This window comes from Schistocerca nitens, chromosome 5, assembly GCF_023898315.1.
Source record: "Schistocerca nitens isolate TAMUIC-IGC-003100 chromosome 5, iqSchNite1.1, whole genome shotgun sequence".
Classification (NCBI taxonomy): domain Eukaryota; kingdom Metazoa; phylum Arthropoda; class Insecta; order Orthoptera; family Acrididae; genus Schistocerca; species Schistocerca nitens.
Window position 1 is genome coordinate 852,363,202 of NC_064618.1, and position 20,743 is coordinate 852,383,944.

The 20,743-nt window shown below is 43.4% G+C and overlaps 1 protein-coding gene across 1 annotated transcript in view; it reads left to right on the forward strand.

The window, feature by feature from the left end:
- Window positions 1–20,743, forward strand: part of LOC126260759 (uncharacterized) — a 1,547,391-nt gene that overhangs the window by 1,210,949 nt on the left and 315,699 nt on the right. The window contains exons 42-43 of the mRNA XM_049958097.1: window positions 1,807–1,939; window positions 18,712–18,868. Coding sequence (XP_049814054.1) covers window positions 1,807–1,939; window positions 18,712–18,868 — 290 coding nt within the window. The remainder of the gene's footprint in view (window positions 1–1,806; window positions 1,940–18,711; window positions 18,869–20,743) is intronic.

Genomic DNA, 20,743 nt, shown 5'->3' on the forward strand with positions numbered 1-20,743 from the left:
AGTTGTGCTGAAATGATCATAATTTGGCTATGTAAATAAATATGTACACTCGTGTCCAAAATTAAAGCAACAAACTGCTGTATCTAATTCCCGATATAGTGATACAAACTCTTAACAGATGTCCGTATCATCGTGTCCTCCACGGAAGGTGGCATTCTGGTCAACGGGAATCAATGCTAACGATGACGTCACGGCACCTATCAAACGGTAGTCCCACATTCGCAATCGCTGTGTACACAGCCACAGACGGTGCAGTATGGTACAGAGAACCCTACAAGGCTGTCTGCTGGAGGGCCATAGAAAGAACGGAAGCAGGACAGTTGGGCTTGGTTCAAATGGCTCTGAGCACTATGCGACTTAACTTCTGAGGTCATCAGTCGCCTAGAACTTAGAACTAATTAAACCTAACTAACCTAAGGACATCACACACATCGATGCCCGAGGCAGGATTCGAACCTGTGACCGTAGCGGTCGCTCGGCTCCAGACTGTAGCGCCTAGAGCCGCACGGCCACTCCGGCCGGCAGCAGGACAGTTGCAACCTGATACGGCACGATGGCTTAATGTGAAACATTCTGTTGTTTTTCGGATGGGGCGATAGTTTAGAGAGACCAAAACTGAATTCCGGAGACCTGGACAGGGAAGACCAAGTGTGACATCGGAAAGAGTGGACCGTTATTTGGTGTGGGGGCACGACGGTACCGCCTTAGAAGTGCACTGCAAGTGGCATCTCACCTCCCAGCAACCACTGTACGTGTTGTATCGAGACAAAAGGTGTGCAGAAGGCTTCAGCACAGTGGCCTTCATTGTTGAAGACCTGTTGTATGTCTACCTCTGACACTTCTTCACAAAAGGGAAGGCGTAGAGTGGAGCCGTCAACATGCCACCTGGGCGGTCGAACAGTCGGCCAATGTTATTTTCGCAAGTGAGTCCCGATTTGGTCTGGACAATGGTTCTCGACGGTTCGCACCTGGAGGAAAGGTGGAGCACGATTTCGGAACCCAACCATTGTGGAAAGAGACCGAGGTCGAGGAGCATCGCTAGTGGAGTGGCCAGGGATTATGTTTACGTCTCGAACACATCTTCATGAAGTTGTAAGCGTGAATCGGCAAGGGTTAATTGCTGTCAGGCAGCGTGATAAGATCTTGGGATACTGCAAGATACTGTGGGCCCAGACTTTCTATCGCTGGACGATAATGCTCGACCTCATAGAGCACGGCTGGTTGACGTTTTCTTGGAAACGGCAGACACTGCACGCATGGCGTGGCCTGCTCCCTCTCCCTAGTTGAATCCCATAGAGGATGGGATGCACTAGGGAGACAGGTTCCACCACGTCGGCGTCCACCAAGCACTCCCCAACACTTGTCAGCTGTGCTGCAGGAAAAATGGGCGTTATAGCCTCAACATGAGACTGATGACATCATTCACAGCATGCCCGTCGTTTTGTCAGGCCTGTATCGCTGTGAGAGGTGGTCACATCCCGTACTGAGCGCATTAACCAGTCATCGGAATGTGGGCTTAAATCCGTTAAGTTGGAGAAAACGAAGAACATGTCTCCCTACCGTTATAGATGTTTGCGTTCTGTATTCTTTACATTGTTTCTATTTTATTATCATGTGATTATACTGTTTTGTGGCAAAAGACACACAACCTTACTTTAATTTTGGACACCAGTGTAGTTCACTGAAATTAGCCGCACACCACGTTGCACCTGTTGCGGCCAGTTGTGTTATGAATGTAAATGTAGCGGCACCGGAGCGTCAGCCGGTCAGTGAGTGAGGCTTGATTTGCGTGTGGTGTGTTGGCAGCCGCGTGCAGACGCTGCCGTGCGTGCGGCGCGCGCTCGCCGACCGCCGCTGCTGCGACGGCGACGCCGTCACGCTGGAGTGCCGCGTGTCCGCCACGCCGCTGCCCGACGTCCGCTGGGAGAAGGACGGCCGGGTGAGTCTGCACCGAGGCCGCGGCTGCAGCCCTGTGCCAGCACGGCAGAACATCACACACTCACTAACACAATGTAGTGAACTATGCACTCACGATACCATTAGATAAGCAAGATTACAAATATACCACACTTGTGTTGGTGTCTTTTGGACGTTACGTATCCACTGTAAGTTTTATATTCTATGTGTACATAAACATATGTAAACCTCTTTTTTTCCACATCTAGTTCCGTAGGAACCAAATTAAGGAGCAAATCTCCAAGGTCACGGACCGTGTCAGCACATGAAATTACAACATAAAAGTAATAACCGATAAAATGAAACGTTCATGAACCCAAAAAAGACAAGCCATAAGTTTATGTAAAGGCAATCAACAATACAACACAGGAATCAACTTATTGTTTCGAGGAACTCCTCGATGGTACACAAGGACTCACCCATGAGGAAACTCTTCAGTTTCGATTTGAAAGGGCGTGGATTACTGCTAGGATTTTTAAATTCTTGTGGTAGCTTATCGAAAATGGATGCTGCAGTATACTGCACGCCTTTCTGCATTTACCGTTAGTTTATTTTCTACAAGCCATTAACTTATATCATGAACTGCACTATCTGAAGCAGTGACTGTGTTGGTGTTGCACACAACATCCTTTACTACCAAGCTAGTGTCATCACCAAACAGAAATATTTCAGAATCACCTGTAAATCTTCAATTTTACACATTATACACTTTCCACATGTATGCCACTTTCAGATAAACTTGACAATGGCGTAACAAAAATGCCGAAACAGGTAGTGGACTAAATAAAGTTCTACAGAGCAACTGGAGTGGCCTCTTCATTAATCAAACAAGTAGTTGCGCAGTACGTGGCGAAACCAACAATTAACTAAACACCCTGTACTTCTAAATATGTGTCCCTCTTGTTTCTAAAAATATGCAGTTTAGTCACGTTGGATTGACAATCACTATGAATTCCATCAGTTCGAAGAACTGCATTTTAGCCATCAGCTGTACGAATTATCCTTTATTCTCTACCAGTTTCGGTCGTAGCGACCATCATCACAGAAAGAAAAAGTTCACTAGATGGGTAAGCCATTCATCTTTCCTTCAGTTGAATTGAAAGTTCTCAAAGATACAAGATGTTTACATAAACGTGCGTCACACAGCACGACTCTAAACAGCGTAACATTGGCGCCACAACAGCTCACAACCGAGAGTGAAACGAAGAAATATTTTCAGTTTTTTGACAGACTAGTTTTTTGAAAAGCGTTATTAACAACCTGCCTACTATTACCTGTCGAACTTAATTAATCAGAACACTTTTGTCATCTGCAAAAAGTATCAGCTCTGTTTGTATGTTAAGTGAAAGGCCATTCATAAAAATAAGGAAGAAAAATTGGACGCGTCGTTGAACTCCTTGGGACTCCATTCGTGATTTTTTTCGCTAAAATTTTGTCCGCTTTCAGAGTTGTATGAATCATTCAGCACCAATTTTTACATTGTATTTTTTAAAGGTATGAGTCACAACAAAGGATTTACCGCCATGTATTTTTCAAAAGGTAAGTATTTATGGTAGTGTACCATGATCTACAAAAACACATCACAAAAAAGGAACATTAATTTGGAACGAACCTTCCAAATGCTGTTCGAAATTTCATCAGCACCACGTGAGCTTTTGTTTCCGAAAATTTCATAATTCTGTTACCTTCAGTGAAGGATGTTGGTGGTGTTTCCAGTCGGCTAAATGTTTGTGCGATGACTTTTCGACTATACCTTCTTGAACATATCGGCTGGCTCTTCTTTCGCTACTACATCTATAAAACGATTATCAAAAATGGAAAAAAAAATGTGATGATCTTAGTCGAAGTTACGAAGGTGTCTGGCTCCGCTGACAGACCTGGCCAATCACATTTAGTGCTACTGACCAAAACACACACATTACTGGCTTGTTTATTTTCACAGAAATTTCACCTCACTTATACACAAAGAGAAAAACAGAAATGATGCAAGAATATTTACCTGTTCATGCAATAGCAATCTGAGCTCTACAGACAGTTATTTTTTCTACCTCACTGGATCTTATAGTCACGGGACATACTTCCAAGCTGTGTGCGGAAATGAATTCACTAGCGTACTTAAGAGTAAAGTGGAAAAATGACTGGCACTAAAAGCAGGTCTAATGAGATAGGCGATGGGAGCTACAATGGAGTCCGTTATTGTGACTGAGGCTATATCAAGATTCTAGACAGCAAAGGAACAAGCTGTAAGAAGTAAACCGCATGATATAAAGTGAGTGTACCGATCGACATAAAAAACGCTAGCATTTAAGAGCTAATGAGAGTGCAAGGTTTGCATGTAATTGCCGGAACCGTGCATACTGCGAGGATTATAGCAGTTGAACCCGCAATTTTTGTTCGTCGCGGTTAATGGTGGTAATTCTCGAGCAGAGATGGCCATTAGGAATACAGTTTGCTGGAAGACCGGTCACGAAGCGAAAGGATACGGCAGAGACGCTTCGCAGACCGGACTAGCAAAAGTTCTTGCCTGATACAGCAAAAAAACCTCTACTGAAAAACTCTTTCAAATGATCGTTTCTAGTACCGACAGTGGGCGAAAAGAGGTCACGTGACAATGATCGCATTACTTAATGAATACTACTGGGCATGGACGTAGTAAAAATCCACTTCAGTCTACATTCCACCTGTCTGAAACGTCCTGAATCTTGGTGCTTACGCGAGATTCTAGCAACAACATAGACTCCTGGTAAATAGAAATAACTGCAAAAATGGTTGTTAGATACATAGTGGAAGTCAGCTTTCAGCTGATTTTTGGACGTTACACACACTTGCAATATTATTTATTAGGCGGCACATAAGTAGATTAACGCGAATTTCCAGATAATTTACAATTACATTTGATCCTTTACAAATATTTAAGACAGTCACAATTATTCATTTGCCTATACTGAAGCTAAAGCTTAGCTTCAGTTATCGAAGTTTATTCTGTAGTTTCATTTATTTCTTCATAGTATCGTCACCGCATTATCTGCACCAGCTGTAATTTGAGTGTCATGGATTTATCCTTCCATTATTACCAAAAACTTTCTCCACGAACAACCTTTTTTTATAATAGTTACGACGACAAGTTATTCTGTACCTTAATTCCTCTTAGCAGTGCCTCAGCTCTCTTCCTTTCTGTTCGACAAGCTCTGATCTGTACCTTCCATAACGATTTTGTATTGCTTTAAGAATTTTTTAAGAGATTAATTACGTAATCATTGAGCAACTTAGTCAAGGCGTGCGCATCGCTAAAATGTTTTCCTCTTATTTTCCTTGGCTCTCTGTGCTCTACATCGGGAACAAATATTCCTCTAATACTTGTAGAGCATCTGTTGTCATATGCAGTGACTGTACGTAGCTATTAGATATCGTTGAACACTTAATTTTACGCAACATTCTCAATACACAGTCTGCTGGGGAAGATTTTCCGTGTGGACCCATATGTTTAACTTTTTCAGGCACTTAAGGCATCTGAGATTTACGCTAATGGTAGGAACGTTTGTTCTTTATGAGTCCCACACTCTTTTATAGCATCGTATGGCAAACTGTGATTTGCAGTGTAGTTCACTTCTGAGCAAATGCGACAATTGGCGATGATGTTGCGCAGACGAAGAGCGAAATTCTGCTTGACCTGCGGAAGTGTCGGAACATCGATGCTGCCAATGACCTCGTTAAATGCTATTTTCAACTCAGCAATGGTTGTGGGGTTATTGCTGTACACATTGTCTTCAATGTATCCCCACAAAAAGAAGTCGCATGTGTTCCGATCCGGAGAATCGATGCCTCTGGGTACCTTAGAGCCATAATGCGGTAGTCAAAGTGCTCTTCCAGGACATAAAACATTCTTCTGCCTCGATGGAGTCGAGCTCCGTCTTGCATCAAGCACACCTTGTCGAAATCAGGGTCACTTTCGATAATGGGGTGAAATCATCTTCCAAAACCTTCACGTACCGTTCGGTAGTCGCCGTGCCATCAAGGAATAGCGCACGGATTGTTCCTTGGCTAGACACTGCGCACCATACAGTCACCCGTTGAAGGTGAAGAGCCTCCTCGATCGCGAAATGCGGATTCTCATACCCCCAAATGGGCCAATTTTGCTTATTGACGGATCCACCCAAATGAGCGTGGGCTCTTTCGCTAAGCCAAATCATATGAATTCCCATCATGTCCCACGGCCAACCGTACAGTGTGAAGTTCCTAATGCAAACCGTTCAGAATTTATGACGATTCTCATGTAGTTCAATAATTGTCACCTTGTATGTATGCAGATATTCTATGAAATATAACTTTCGGTCAGAATGTTTGATAATGTACATCCCATTGACACGGCTGATAAAATTATAGTTAAAAACGGAAAATAAATTTTACACACCAATGGTGGCATTATTCGCCCAGTATCTTCTGTGGTGCAAAGCTGGAATACTTGGATATTTACTGTTCTATCGTTACCGTGCCGTTGCTTATGGGAAAACACCTGGCGAGTGACTCGGCGGCAACCCGCTTCCCTTATGCGCGCAAGAGGTTGTCGCTTTCAAGGCGAAATACAATGTCGCCGCGTGCCATTTTCACAAGAACAGGTGCGCTAAATACAGTAAAGCCGATAACACATGTAAACGTCGTATCAGTGCCTTCAGATTACATAAAAAGAATACGAAAGGCTCTTTCAAATGGCAGCTGTATTTCAGGCAGTACAATGTTATCGGTGTGGTGAGACTGTAAATTATGTCGTAAGGAATATCGAGTTTCGGTAAAAAGCGCTGAGTCAAAATTATGTCCACAATGGTACTGGTGCCGTGGCACCGCTCTTCCGCGTTAAATCTCGCAAGGCTAGTGTTTATTGCTCACTGATAGGCAACAAAACATATGAGGCTATACATGCATGTTTTTGCTTGGCGGAAGAGGTTTCGTTGCAACCACAAGTAGGAACTGAAGGGGTCGTAGATAAAAGTGTTAGCCCACAAGAGCGTGTTTTGGGTTAATACATGTTATAAGTTTCATTAAATTTAAAGGAAAAAATATAAATACAATAAGGCAATGCGATTTATATAGCAGGCACTGATTCCTAGTGGTACCTGGGGAACTTCTTCTTAGCAGATCCGGTGCATCGGAAAACAGAACTGATTATGCAGTCATACTAATCCTTACCAAACAGAAGGGCGGTACTTTATTCCACCGACCCCTTCAGTTATTAATAGAGATATTTACCCTATGCGCAAGACGTATTCGGGTACTCAATGGTAACACTGTTACACTAGAAACCGTGAACTCAGAGCTCAAATTCCCATCTGGGACACGTTTGTAATATCTCCTAGACGTAAAAACTAAATTTCTTTGTGTTTAACAACAGACAGGCTTCCTATAGCATCGATCTAACGTTACGAAGCAGCTTTTTGTGGAGGAAAAGCCAGTATTAGAAAAATGTGTCTCTTGCCTTATGTCTGAGTAAAAGATAGCTAGGTGCTTACAGCCCAGCGAGGGAACAGTGTTACAGTATGTTCACGTTCAGAACATTTATTATTCTGGTAAAATCTATTATTCCTTTCCAACCAGATTTCATCCTCTTCTTTGTCCACTCTTGGTTCGTAACTTCTCCTTTGTTGCGTAAACGACTTACCGTCATCGTTAGCATGTCTATTCGCTCACATTTCACATTCAAATGCCAGTAGGAAGTCGAATTGTTACCTTGCCACGATCGCGTGAATATTTATGGGCACTGGTTGCCAGTCCCTCTTAGTCGTGTGCCACATCCTCACAGCGAACAGTAACGAGAAACAGAAAACAGACGCACCCTTTGAATACCATTAACTTCACACTGAATGAGGGCATTGTCACACTTTGAGAGGACGAAATTTACTATGTCGACAGTCTGTTTCTGAAAAAAATGTGCAGTACTGGCCAAGAAGCATTCTAGATTCAGTAGTTGACCCCACTACCCTATATGACCGTCGCTAAGTGTTTGCCGAGTACGGTTTTACAGGAATATTCTACATAAATCCAATGTAAAAGGTTGTAGAACTTCGTCTTAGCAAGAATAAACATAATTACAGAATAATTTTCGACTAATGTGATTTGCAGTTTGCGAAAGTACTGGTACAACATAAGTTTCGTTTCAAAAGGCAACTTCAACGTCATATTGACTGAAAATACCAAAGCTGCTGTACACGTGTATCCAAATGCAAAGGGGAGTAATCAAAACCATGGTGACAAGTTGATGCATGTCACTGTTGCAGGTTTTAACACTGTATTCGTAACAGACTCAGGTCATAAGAGTCTGCGCGCCCCCATTTATTGAGTACGGAAACTGAGGGGCCCGCAGAACGGCCAGACTTTCGGTGGCTGCCTGTCATATGAGCGCCTTCACAGTTTGTTGTTTGCAGTGCAGCATCATTGACTAGATTTCACAACATCTGTTATAATACCAGTAGCATTAGGGGCTTAGCGCGTTATCCCTTGTAATTTGTAAATGTTCTTAAATTCATTTAATTTGTTGTATCTTGAGCTTTCGCCAATGTGATTTCTCTTACTCGTAATCGTATAATTCTCCTTTTCGTACATCCGAAAACGGTTGCTCAACAACTAAAACCGAGGACGCACCCCTTTAGCTACTCCTTTATAAGTAAATTTACAGTGATCAGAATAAATGTCACATACGGATTCTTCCGTTAGTTCTTGGTAGAACAGTTCCATATTTAAGGTTGAATAACAACCAAACTGTTTTCTCTACTGTTTTTGTTTCTTTCTGTCGGCCTGCTACAGTTCTGTGGCGGCTGTATTCCAGGGTGTACCGGGACTTCTGATGCATTTTCGTAACCGATTATCCATTAATGAAGCAAATTGTGTCCCGATTCCTAGGAACAGAATCTCTGACCCAAACCTAAGTTAATATTGTGTAAATTCTATTTTTTATACATGAGACATTTTTATAATTGTACCACAACACTGCTGACTGTTTGCTGATTCTATAGATACCATACAATTATTCTGAAATTGTATTTTAGGATTCCTATGATAAGTTAATTTTTCCAATGTTCGAACCAGTTAAATTCTTCAAGCCACAGTTTGCTGAGGCTGCATAATAACTGAAGATCATAATTGGATTAAAGGGCTGATTCAAGAATTGTGTCACGTATTAACGAAATAAGTTACAATGCAATATCGAAATTCAGTTCAGCAGCTGTTCGCAAAAATAATGTTCATTTTACTAAAGGCAGAGAACAAAACGTTGTGTCCTACACATATAACTGTAACCCATTGGCATCACGCGAATTAATATTTGATTGAGAGGTGCCTCTGAGCACTATGGGACTCAATTTCTGAGGTCATTAGTCCCCTGGAACTTAGAACTAGTTAAACCAAACTAACCTAAGGACATCACACACATCCATGCCCGAGGCAGGATTCGAACCTGCGACCGTAGCGATCTCGCGGTTCCAGACTGTAGCGCCTAGAACCGCACGGGCACTTCGGCCGGCCTTCATTGAGAGAGATCTAGCTTCTGTTGTTAGTGCAACTGAAGCGAATCCCTGTAAATTAATTATCATGCCACTGAGTTTCGGATGTCCTACATACCAAATCTTGTACGAATTAATAACAATACAATATTAATCATAATACTAAATTCTTCATAACTTCGGAAGTAGTACATATATAGTATAATACCTGTTTTGGAATCAGCACGAAAATTCCTTCAAGATGAGACCTTCTACACGTCATTTCACACTTTTTTAAATTTCGTAAAAATTATATTTATTTTAATTCTCTAAGATGGCAAATGTGTTGTGGAAATGATAGTTGACTCAAGTATGGTTGCAGCCACATTAATATATACTAAGATTAATTTAATATACGAAGGAAAAAGAAGTTTTGAGTTAAAACTAAAATAAATTTAACAAATGCTAGTCATTAGACAGCTCATTTCACTGTGAACTACGTATTTACGCTTTGTTTCTGTGACCTCACACGCCTCAAATTGTTGAGGAAAGCCGTGTGTATATATACTCGTATTATTGAGAGTCTTCAAAAGCCTGTTCGGACTGAGTGATGCTGAGGTAGCTCGCTGACACCGAAACCTCCAGATGTCAGACACCCGGTGTGTGTCAACAGAGTATCAACCAAAACTCCGATTCACTTCGTACTACATTCCGTCGTCCAGCAGAACTGGCGCAAATGTTAATTAAAATTAATGCCAGAACTACGGGGTACATCAAAAGCATAAACGTGACTACCACATGTCCCTTCGGTGGGGAAGTTGGTAGAGCGTTAGATCCTTGTACGAAACCCCAAAGACGACAATTATTTCTTCTGTAACACGTGAAAGTGGGACAACGTGTTTATGGCATGTAAAAGGGCTGCTCGGAATTTACAACAATATTCTCTTGGCAATTTGCTTTCGCTTCGTTTCTTTGAAAGTAGTAAATCTGTAGAGTACATTTGAAGTTTCGCAGAATATACAATCAGAACAGAAAAATGAACAAGTAGTTCCATCGTGCGTACATAAGTAATAGTAATAATAATAATTAATAATAAACAAAATATTAAGATCAATAATAAATTCATACGCTCCGCCTGGAGCAATTACTGGGTGGATTGAGTAGCTCAGTAATTGCTGCTGCCCGTCCCAAGCCCGGATAAAGCAGTAGGTTAAAAGCCAGAAACACTAAAAGGCACCTGCAAAACTCCAGCAATACATTCGCCGCCGTACGGACTAACAACCCTTATGATGAGAATTAACTGAATCGACAATCAGCCACCCGCTCCGGGCAGACGCCCACCAGCTGAAATCAACCATGAACTCATGATGGAAACACAAGCAAACTCACAAGGGCGAAGGCGAACCTGGTCATTCGGATTATGGGGAACCAGGACATTATGCAAGGAAGAGTCGGAGCTTCCCAAAACTCCTCAAACCAAAGCGAAAGCAATTCATTGGGACACTTAACGTACAAACACTGACTAAAACAGTAAAACTCAAGATACTGACAGATACTCTGTTAGATTTGGAATTCGTATACTTACAGTACGAGAAACACGTTTTCGTGATTGTGATTTATTCCGGTGGCTATCGAGACTACAAGGGAAAGCCTGCAATCACACTGCAAAATAGTGACATAAATTTGTTGGGAACGGCATTCCTCGTGCATAACACCACCCAGGACTCTGGTAGACTTCTTGTCAGCCTCTGAGCGCTTCTCTCTACTCACAGTAAAATGTGCCAATAAGACCTGTACACCGGTAAACGCACATGCTCCAGTCAATAACGATCCTGACAAAAACAAAGTGGAGAAGTTCTGGTCACAACTCAAGCGTGTACTGACCAAGATCCCTCAACACCACGTCAAAGTCCTGTTGGGAGATTTCAGTGCGCAAATTGGTAGAGATCAAATGGCTCTGAGCACTATGGGACTCAACTGCTGAGGTCATAAGTCCCCTATAACGTAGAACCACTTAAACCTAACTAACCTAAGAACATCACACACATCCATGCCCGAGGCAGGATTCGAACCTGCGACCGTAGCGGTCGCGCGGTTCCGGACTGTAGCACCTAGAGCCGCTTGGACACTCTGACCGGCTGGTAGAGATCGTGAACACAGATATATAGTTGGGAATTTTTCAGGACACAAAAAGACTAACACCAATGGACATCGCTTAATCAACATATGTGGGATAGCCAGCCTCCAAATAATGTCCACTCACCTTAAGAAACCACCAAGGAAAATGACTACATGGAAATCTCGAAACAACCACATTGGGGAATATCAAATTGACCGTGTAGTGATGACTAGAAAATCCTCTCCAGAAATAATGAAGGTGAGGGTACGCAAAGGTTTCGAGGAGTCCGATCACCATCTCTCAGAAGTCAAAATCCGCTTCATACCTAATCGAAAGAAGTGCCGAAAATCTAAACTGCTGCGCATTGATCCAGAATACCTAAAAGAACATGCAGAGGAGTTTGCACAATCACTAGATACTAACACGGAAACATGGGAAGAGCTTCTTCGAACCATCCAGCAGTCATCGAGAAAACTCGGCCAATCACCACGGAAAAGGAGACACAAGTGGTGGACAACAGACTGCGACAGAGCACTTGAAGATTTGGCGAAGCCATCAAACACCGGAGAATTGGCAGAACCTTTTGGAAACACAGAAGAAAACATCCAAAACCATCAGATAAATTAAACGGACTTAACATCACAAACGATCAGAGGAAATTGATAATGATTTTAAAACAAACCACACAACAAAGTTGTACAGGACATTTAGGGAAGAACTAGCAACCTTCAAGCCACCCACTCTTTGTTTTCGGCGCCCTGACGCCTTGAGACGAACACAAAAGCCAACTGTGAAATCATGAAACAGCATTTCGAGAAGTTACACAACTGTGGACCACAAACTTGACGTCCATGTTACGACCGTAAACCACGATTCAACTCCACCTACGCATGAGGAGATAAGAAACATTGTGTCACATTTGAAAAGCAACAAAGCACCAGGGGAAGACGGTGTAGTTGCCGAAATGCTCAAGATTGGAGGTGAAATCTTGATTGACAGACTAAAAACTATAATTGCAAATATATGTGAAAGTGGAGTCATACCAGCTGATTGGAAAACTCCTTAGATTCACCCTCTACACGGAAGGGGCGACAAGACCGATCCCAACACCTATTGAGGCATTTCACTCCTACCAGTCGCTTACAAAGTGCTCTGACGTGTTCTTTTCACCAGATTAGAACAACAGGCAGAACATATGATCGGTGAATATGAGGCAGGCTTCCGCCCACATCGATCCTGCGCAGAACAGATGTGGAACCTGAAGATGATACTGCAACACCGCAGTCGAACCGCCCAGTAAGCATATGACTCGATTCACCGCACCAGTCTGTCCGATATACTTCGTGAATATGGTGTAGATGCCAAAACTACTTCATTAATTCAGCAGACTTTAACAGAACAACCTCAGAAGTAAAATTCGTGGAACAAGTTTCTGAACCTTTTCAAATTAGGACAGGAGTGAGACAGGGTGATGGGTTGTCCCCACTCCTCTTTAACTTGGTACTAGACAAGATTATCAAGACGTGAGAGAAAGAAATAGCTGCAATAATTATGAGAACAAAGGACAAACAAATCAACATAAAATGCGTTGCTTTTGCTGATGACCTAGCAATAATTACGCGGACTCTCGAGGAAGCCAAACATGCCATCGAGAAACTTCATGAGGTTGACATCGAAAATTCATGGACTCCAAAAGTTCAAATCTGAAACCACTTGCAACAAAATATGGTGACATCAAAGAAGTTAACTACTTAAAGTACTTGGGTGAAATGATCAGCAACACTGGCAACGGAAAAGTAGCTCACAAAACACGAGCAGAAAAATTGCGTAAAGCTTACACAATGACCTGGAACACACGCAATAAGAAATCTCTATCCACCCAAGCCAAACTTCACCACTGTCATACAGTCACTCTTCCAGAAGCGCTCTACGCAACTGAAACATCATCATTAACCATCAACATCAAGGACATTGAGAAAATGGAAAGGCAAATACTTAGGAAAATATTTGGGCCCAAGATTCAAGATGGTATCTGGATGCACAAAAGCTCTGAAGAACTGTGCTGAAGGGCTGAACGTTTCACGTTACTTGCACAGAAAAAAGGATTGAAATTCTACGGACATTTAGCAAGAATGGACGCCTCTAGAATGACCAAGAAAATCTTCCTTATCGTCAAAGGAACTCGCCAAACCAGGGCACGCTGGCTAACAGAAACCCAAAATCACCTCACGGAACTCAGTATTGACCCACCAGAAACCACGCGGACTGCGTACAGACAGGAAGTAAAGTGTCACAAGTTCACAATCAAAAACCCGACAGAAAAGAATCTGAAATTGAAAAACGCATGGACACAAGAAAGAAGACAGGGCCGTAGTGAAAGGATGAGGAAGTTTTGGGAAGAAAAGCAGAACGAGAAAGCTAAGAAGACCACTGGTTCCGCGTGCTCCTTAGAGGGCGAAAAGAAAAAATAATAAATAATAATAAACACATAAGTTCAACTAACGGAGAGAAGCCGGACTGCCGCAAGAACATTTCTACAAATTCGGGAAAGTCCTTTTACATATCAGGAAAATGATCTCCCATGTAACAGTTTCATGCGTAAATAGCTAAAAGAATTGTCATCGGTGGTACTTGAACGCTCTACCTTCTTGTACACGCGAGATCTACGACAAAATTACTCACAGACACGCTTTTGTTGTACTACATAGCTCTGGTGATACTTTCAGTTATCGTTTACTCATCTTGTACTGGACGACAGCACACAGCACGAACTAAATAGGTGTCCTGGTTGATGCTCTACCGGCGCACAACGACTAGTTCCGATCTGAGTGTCTGACATCTGGAGGACTGGCTGTGAGATGTCCAGTATGTAACTTTTGTGAATGTCTTTCTAAAATAAGTTGTAAGTAGTGGCAAACTTGGCCAATGGCTGATGTTACTGTCAATTTGAATTGTGAACTGTTTCCACACAGCAAATATTATTCTATAGACACATGTTTTGACTTATTAGTTGGTACCAATTTAATTAATCATTTGTCATAAACGAAATCGACAAGTTGACTCTGTGGCGTCAGTTGCGTGTCGGCTCAGGACTTAAATTTTTTGTTGACTTGGATCTACAAAACATCACAGACTGCAGGGACGTACTTAAAAATAAAGAATAAAGATAACAACATAATTTTGACAACACAGCCCACGGAGAGCAGCGATCTGATTCAGGATAAAAAAATGAACTGTCGAGATCGCAGTAATATTTCTTTATTAACCAGTTTCGGTTTATCTACAAGCCTTCTTCAGAATTTTTTGACTCTGGAAGGGTAGGAACAGCAAGGTTAAAAATGGCTCTGAGCACTATGGGACTTAACATCTGAGGTCATCCGTCCCCTAGAACTTAAAACTACTTAAACCTAACTAGCCTAAGGACATCACACACATCCATGCCCGAGGCAGGATTCGAACCTGGGACCGTAGCAGTCGCGCGGTTCCGGACTGAAGCGCCTAGAACCGCTCGGCCACCGCGGCCGGCCGGCAACGTTACAAACTGTACAATTACATAGGGTTTCAAAAGAAGATACAGAAAAATTACAGTCAGTACTATTGTATATGGCATTAAAAATAGAGAAAGGTTGTAGCGTTTACCCCTATGGCTGGTGGTGGCGGCTGCTCGGATTTTTCGTGACACCACGGTCGCACACTGACTGACGGCTGTGGAGCCACGGGTTAAGCAGTGTGCATTTCGCGACGACTACGGCTTACGTCATCACCAGACAATGGCACACTCTTCACAAGAGCTGTGTGCATTTCGCACAGTAAGTTCGCGTAGCCCACGTACGAGTACCTAAGGTGTTAAAATGTTACCAACCATAAGGCAAGTGGTCATTTATGTTAAAATAAAATAAACAGACTTACAAAACAACAGAAACAGCAGCCATAGGGCTAAACGCTATAACCTTTCTCTATTTCTAACGCCATATACAATAGTACTCCAAAATGAAATTTTGACTCTGCAGTGGAGTGTGTGCTGATATGAAACTTCCTGGCAGATTAAAACTGTGTGCCGGACCGAGACTCGAACTCGGGACCTTCGCCTTTCGCGGGCAAGTGCCCTACCAACTGAGCTACCCAAAGACGACTCACGCCCCGTCCTCACAGCTTTACTTCTGCCAGTACCTCGTCTCCTACCTTCCAAACTTTACAGAAGCTCTGCTGCGAAACTTGCAGAACTAGCACTCCTGAAAGAAAGGATATAGCGGAGGTACTGGCAGAAGTAAAGCTGTGAGGACAGGGCGTGAGTCGTGCTTGAGTAGCTGAGTTGGCTTCGTGAGTTCAGGAATGCTTTTCAAGATCAAATATGAGACTCTCAGCCCCCGGATCGGGGAGGGCTTGGCCTTTATCAAGTTCATGACAGAGCGGTCGCCCTATTTGTAAGCACATCAGTCAAACTATGGCACCGCCGGCCGGACAGTCTGACGAGTTTGTTAATAGAAGAACTAGCACCGCCCTCCCTGTTGCCACCTGTGCCGATACACCACGTCCCCTCCTCGCTCTTCTACATCGGTGTCTTTAACCTCGAACTCAGTTGCGTTCGACTTGCCTTACCAACGACTCAACTGGCGACGGCAAAGACGGTTTGTCGAGTCCTGCAACGTGGCCGACCCGATAACGTCGTGGAGAGGAAGCACCCGAACGTCAACTGGCGAGTAGTGTGGAGGACAATTCACCACGTAACTCTGGACACTGACGTCACGGCGATGTGCTATATCAGTGTCAACGGTAAGCAGGTGACCAGATCAAGGCTACATGCGATCCACGTGGTAGACTCACCCACGTGCACGAGCTGTGGCGTTCAAGACGACGATGAACACCGTCTTAGCCGTGGCGAGTCTACGGCAGTGTGGCACTCAGTGAGGCAAATGTCAGCATACTTCCTTCGAGTAACGCCGAATCATATCGACCCTAAGACTATCTTATTCCCGGATGAGACGTATTACCCACGCACGAAAACTAATGCCATGACGTGGCTTCGTGGACATGCAGTGCATTATTTGTTTCAAGACGGCACTAAGGACACTTTAGACTTTTGGAACTATCTACAGGAACGACATTGCAAGATCCTCCGTAACCCAATCGACAATATTTTTCCAATTATTTGTGAGGTGCATTCCACGACGCTCCACGTAGCTGGAACATCACGGGTAAGAGAAGCTAAAATTACAAGACGATGATAGAACACTGCACGGTACAACGTGGGATCTACCTTGGTCATTACGAGAAGTCACACCTGGATGATACAGCAGATGGAGAGTTTCGTCGCGAACCCTCGCACTCTATAGCTTATAGTAGTATTTGCCCTATTTCGTCTTTTTGTCCCCGGAGCGAAAAGGTCTTCACAGTTTATGTTTCCCATCCGGTGCAAAATGTAGCACCGGTTAATGGTGGAATGGATTCCACCCTTAGGTTTTGTTTCATGGCTCACTTAACCCCACACTTTGCTCTCTTTCTTTATGACTTTTGCTACAACCGTAAGCATGTTTTCAGTTATGTGCGTCGGCAACTCGTCGCAACGAATGTACTTACTATTTTTCAGTTACTTAGTGTTTTAAAAAATACAAAAAAATTACAAGAAAAATAAAAAAATTAAAAATAAATAAATAAAATAAAAAAACATCACAATAATACACCGACAGCATCCTTTGTACCACATCCCCAGGATGGGAGGGAGGAGACATCGTGGCCAGGCCTCGGGTTGCCACCCCTGCCCACCTTGCCTCCGCCACCACACTACCGGAACTATCTCCCACAAAAAAAAAAGGGTGGTAGAGCACTTGCCCGCGAAAGGCAAAGGTCCCGAGTTAGAGTCTCGGTCCGGCACGCAGTTTTAATCTGCCAGGAAGTTTTACAACAGTACTGTCTGTAATTTTTACTACAGCTTTTCTGTATCTTATTTTAAGACCATATGTAATAGTACATTTTGTAACTTTGCTCCTCCTACTCTTGCAGGCCCAAAAAAAAATTCTGAAGATGCCTTGTAGATAAGCCGAAACCGGTTAACAAAGAAATATTGTTCCGATTTCGACTGTTCATTTTTAAGTAAAGAGATAACTAAGTATCTTTGAGAGGTAATGACTAAAACATTGTGACTAGTTTGGTCAGTACGTGTGCAGTAAGCGCGCTGTGGCACTGAATCTTGAAACGTCCCCTTAGAAAAATTAATGAATTACTGTGCTGGTAAACCCCTTACGTTATTTGATTTTCAAACAGCTGAGCAGAACTGAACGTACTCAGACATTTCGCTCTTTACCTGTTCTGATCAACACTAAACTGACACACAATATTTTTAGCGCAACGCAATCTGACTTTCAAAAATCCCTACAAAAGAATGGCCCTGACTAACAATAACCTATACATTTCACGAATCACTTACCTCACAAAAATCTTCGTTACTCGAACTACTGCAATGCAGCGAAAGCCACTACTGCCAGCTAGATAAAAGATTCAAACTACTGAAGGCACTAACTACTGATAGGCATATTTAGCAAATGAAAGATTTTGATAGAGATCAAACAATGTGTTTACCTTAATAGTGTTGAAAAGTCATTATATATATATATATATATATATATATATATATATATATATATATATATATATATCAGTTCATGACATCCAGTCTTACAAATTTACTGTCTCTGATGGACACACATCCAGATCATCCGCTCTCAAAAATGGTTCAAATGGCTCTGAGCACTATGGGACTCAACTTCTGAGGTCATTAGTCCCCTAGAACTTAGAACTAGTTAAACCTAACTAACCTAAGGACATCTCAAACATCCATGCCCGAGGCAGGATTCGAACCTGCGACCGTAGCGGTCTTGCGGTTCCAGACTGCAGCGCCTTTAACCGCACGGCCACTTCGGCCGGCCCGCTCTCAAAACTCCGCCATTTCTCTCCCCACATCCACCACTGCTGGCGGCTCACCTCCAACTGCGCAACGCTACGCGCTGTTAACAGGCAACTGCCCAACACTACAATGGTAGACAACAATGCAAACTAGCCACAGACTGCACACAGCACAGCCAGTGATTTTCATACAGAGCGCTACGTGGCGATACCAGCATAAAAACCTAAAGAGCCTAATTACAATCTTTCTCGTCGGCTTGTGGGCAGCTGATCCCGCTGGGCGGCGACTTCGTGGCGGAGGTGGAGGGCGAGACGGCGCGGCTGAGCATCGCGCACGTCTTCCCCGAGGACGAGGGCCAGTACACGTGCGTCGCCTCCAACGCGCTCGGCTCCGCGAGGACCTCCGCCTGTCTGCTCGTCGACGGTGAGTTTGTAACCTGCGCCTCCCACAGGCACTGCTTTCCTGCCTCCACAGGCGTCTCGTCCACCACGAGTCGCCAGAGGCAGCGGCGAGCCACAGGATGCGACTTCAGTTGTTGTTGTTATGATCTTCAGTCCTGAGACTGGTTTGATGCAGCTCTCCATGCTACTCTATCCTGTGCAAGCTTCTTCATCTCCCAGTACCTACTGCAGCCTACATCCTTCTGAATCTGCTTAGTGTATCTCCCTCTACGATTTTTACCCTCCACGCTGCCCTCCAATACTAAATTGGTGATCCCTTGATGCCTCAGAATATGTCCTACCAACCGATGCCTTCTTCTAGTCAAGTTGTGGCACAAACTCCTCCCCAATCCTATTCAATACTTCCTCATTAGTTATGTGATCTACCCATCTAATCTTCAGCATTCTTCTGTAGCACCACATTTCAAAGGCTTCTATTCTCTTCTTGTCCAAACTATTTATCGTCCATGTTTCACTTCCATACATGGCTACACTCCATACAAATACTTTCAGAAAGGACTTCCTGACATTTAAATCTATACTCGATGTTAACAAATTTCTCTTCTTCAGAAACGCTTTCCTTGCCATTGCCAGTCTACATTTTATATCCTCTCTACTTCAGTAGAAGAGAAAACACGCCCTTTCGCGACCCCCAGCCCTCAAAAAAAACAAAAACAAAAAAAAAAAAGGGGGGGGGGATACAGTAAGTCTTCAAAGTGCGGACTGATTAAAAAGTATTCTACAGACCAATTTTATAATAACCTACACACATCTTATCGAAAATTTTCCATCCCTTACTAATGCTGAGCAGTATAAACTGCACCCTTAGATTAGTAACGTTTATTGCATTTATTATTTTCTTATTGCATTTATTATTTTCTCTTGTTTTCCCACCTTTTGTGCCTTCCCATTTCCAAAACCTGGTGCTGTTGTAATTCATGCTACGTCCTTTGGAAACTCAGCGTTGCGCCACGGTTGACTTTATTGGCTGCCCCATATGTGAGTGGCGCTAGTGCTCAGCGCATCTTCCCTGTACCGTCACGATGGTCTGACGCACGTGAACTTTCTCGCACTAGCAAGGGTAGCCGTGGATTCCAGGTTTCCAAAGACCTACGTCCTCCTTAACAGAGTGACGGTTGTTGAACTATGTTAAAACAACGTGAATCAGTTAAAACACACTTCAGTCAACATGTAAACGTCACTACAGATATTCGGATTTAGGTTATGACATGTTCGATATGCCTGCCATCATTGGCGATGATGCGGCGCAGACGAATAGCGAAATTCTGCATGACCCCCAGAAGCGTCGGAACATCGATGCCGTCGATGACCTTCCGACTGACTGTTTCCAGCTCAGCAATGTTTATTGCTGTACACCTTGTCTTTATCCTAGCCCCACAAAAAGGAGTCGCATGTGTTCAGATCCGGAGAATATGGCGGCCAATCGATGCCCGTACCAGTGGCCTCTGCGTACCCCAGAGTCAGAATGCGGTCCCCAAAGTGCTCCCCCAGGACATCAGACACTTTCCTACTTCGATGGGGTCGAGCTCCGTCTTGCATGAAACACATCTTGTCGAAATGAGGGTTACTTTGGATAATGGGAATGAAATCACCTTCCAAAACATTCACGTATCGTTCGGCAGTCACCGCGCCGTGAAGGAATATCGCACCGATTATTCCGTAACTGAAAATTGCACACCACACAGTCACCCGTTGAGGGTGACTTCTCGATCGCGAAATGCGGATTCTCAGTCCCCCAAACCCGCCAATTTTGTTTGTTGACTAACCCATCCAAATGAAAGTGAGTTTCGTCGCTAAACCAAACCATACTAATTGCCATGATGCCCTGCGGCCAACC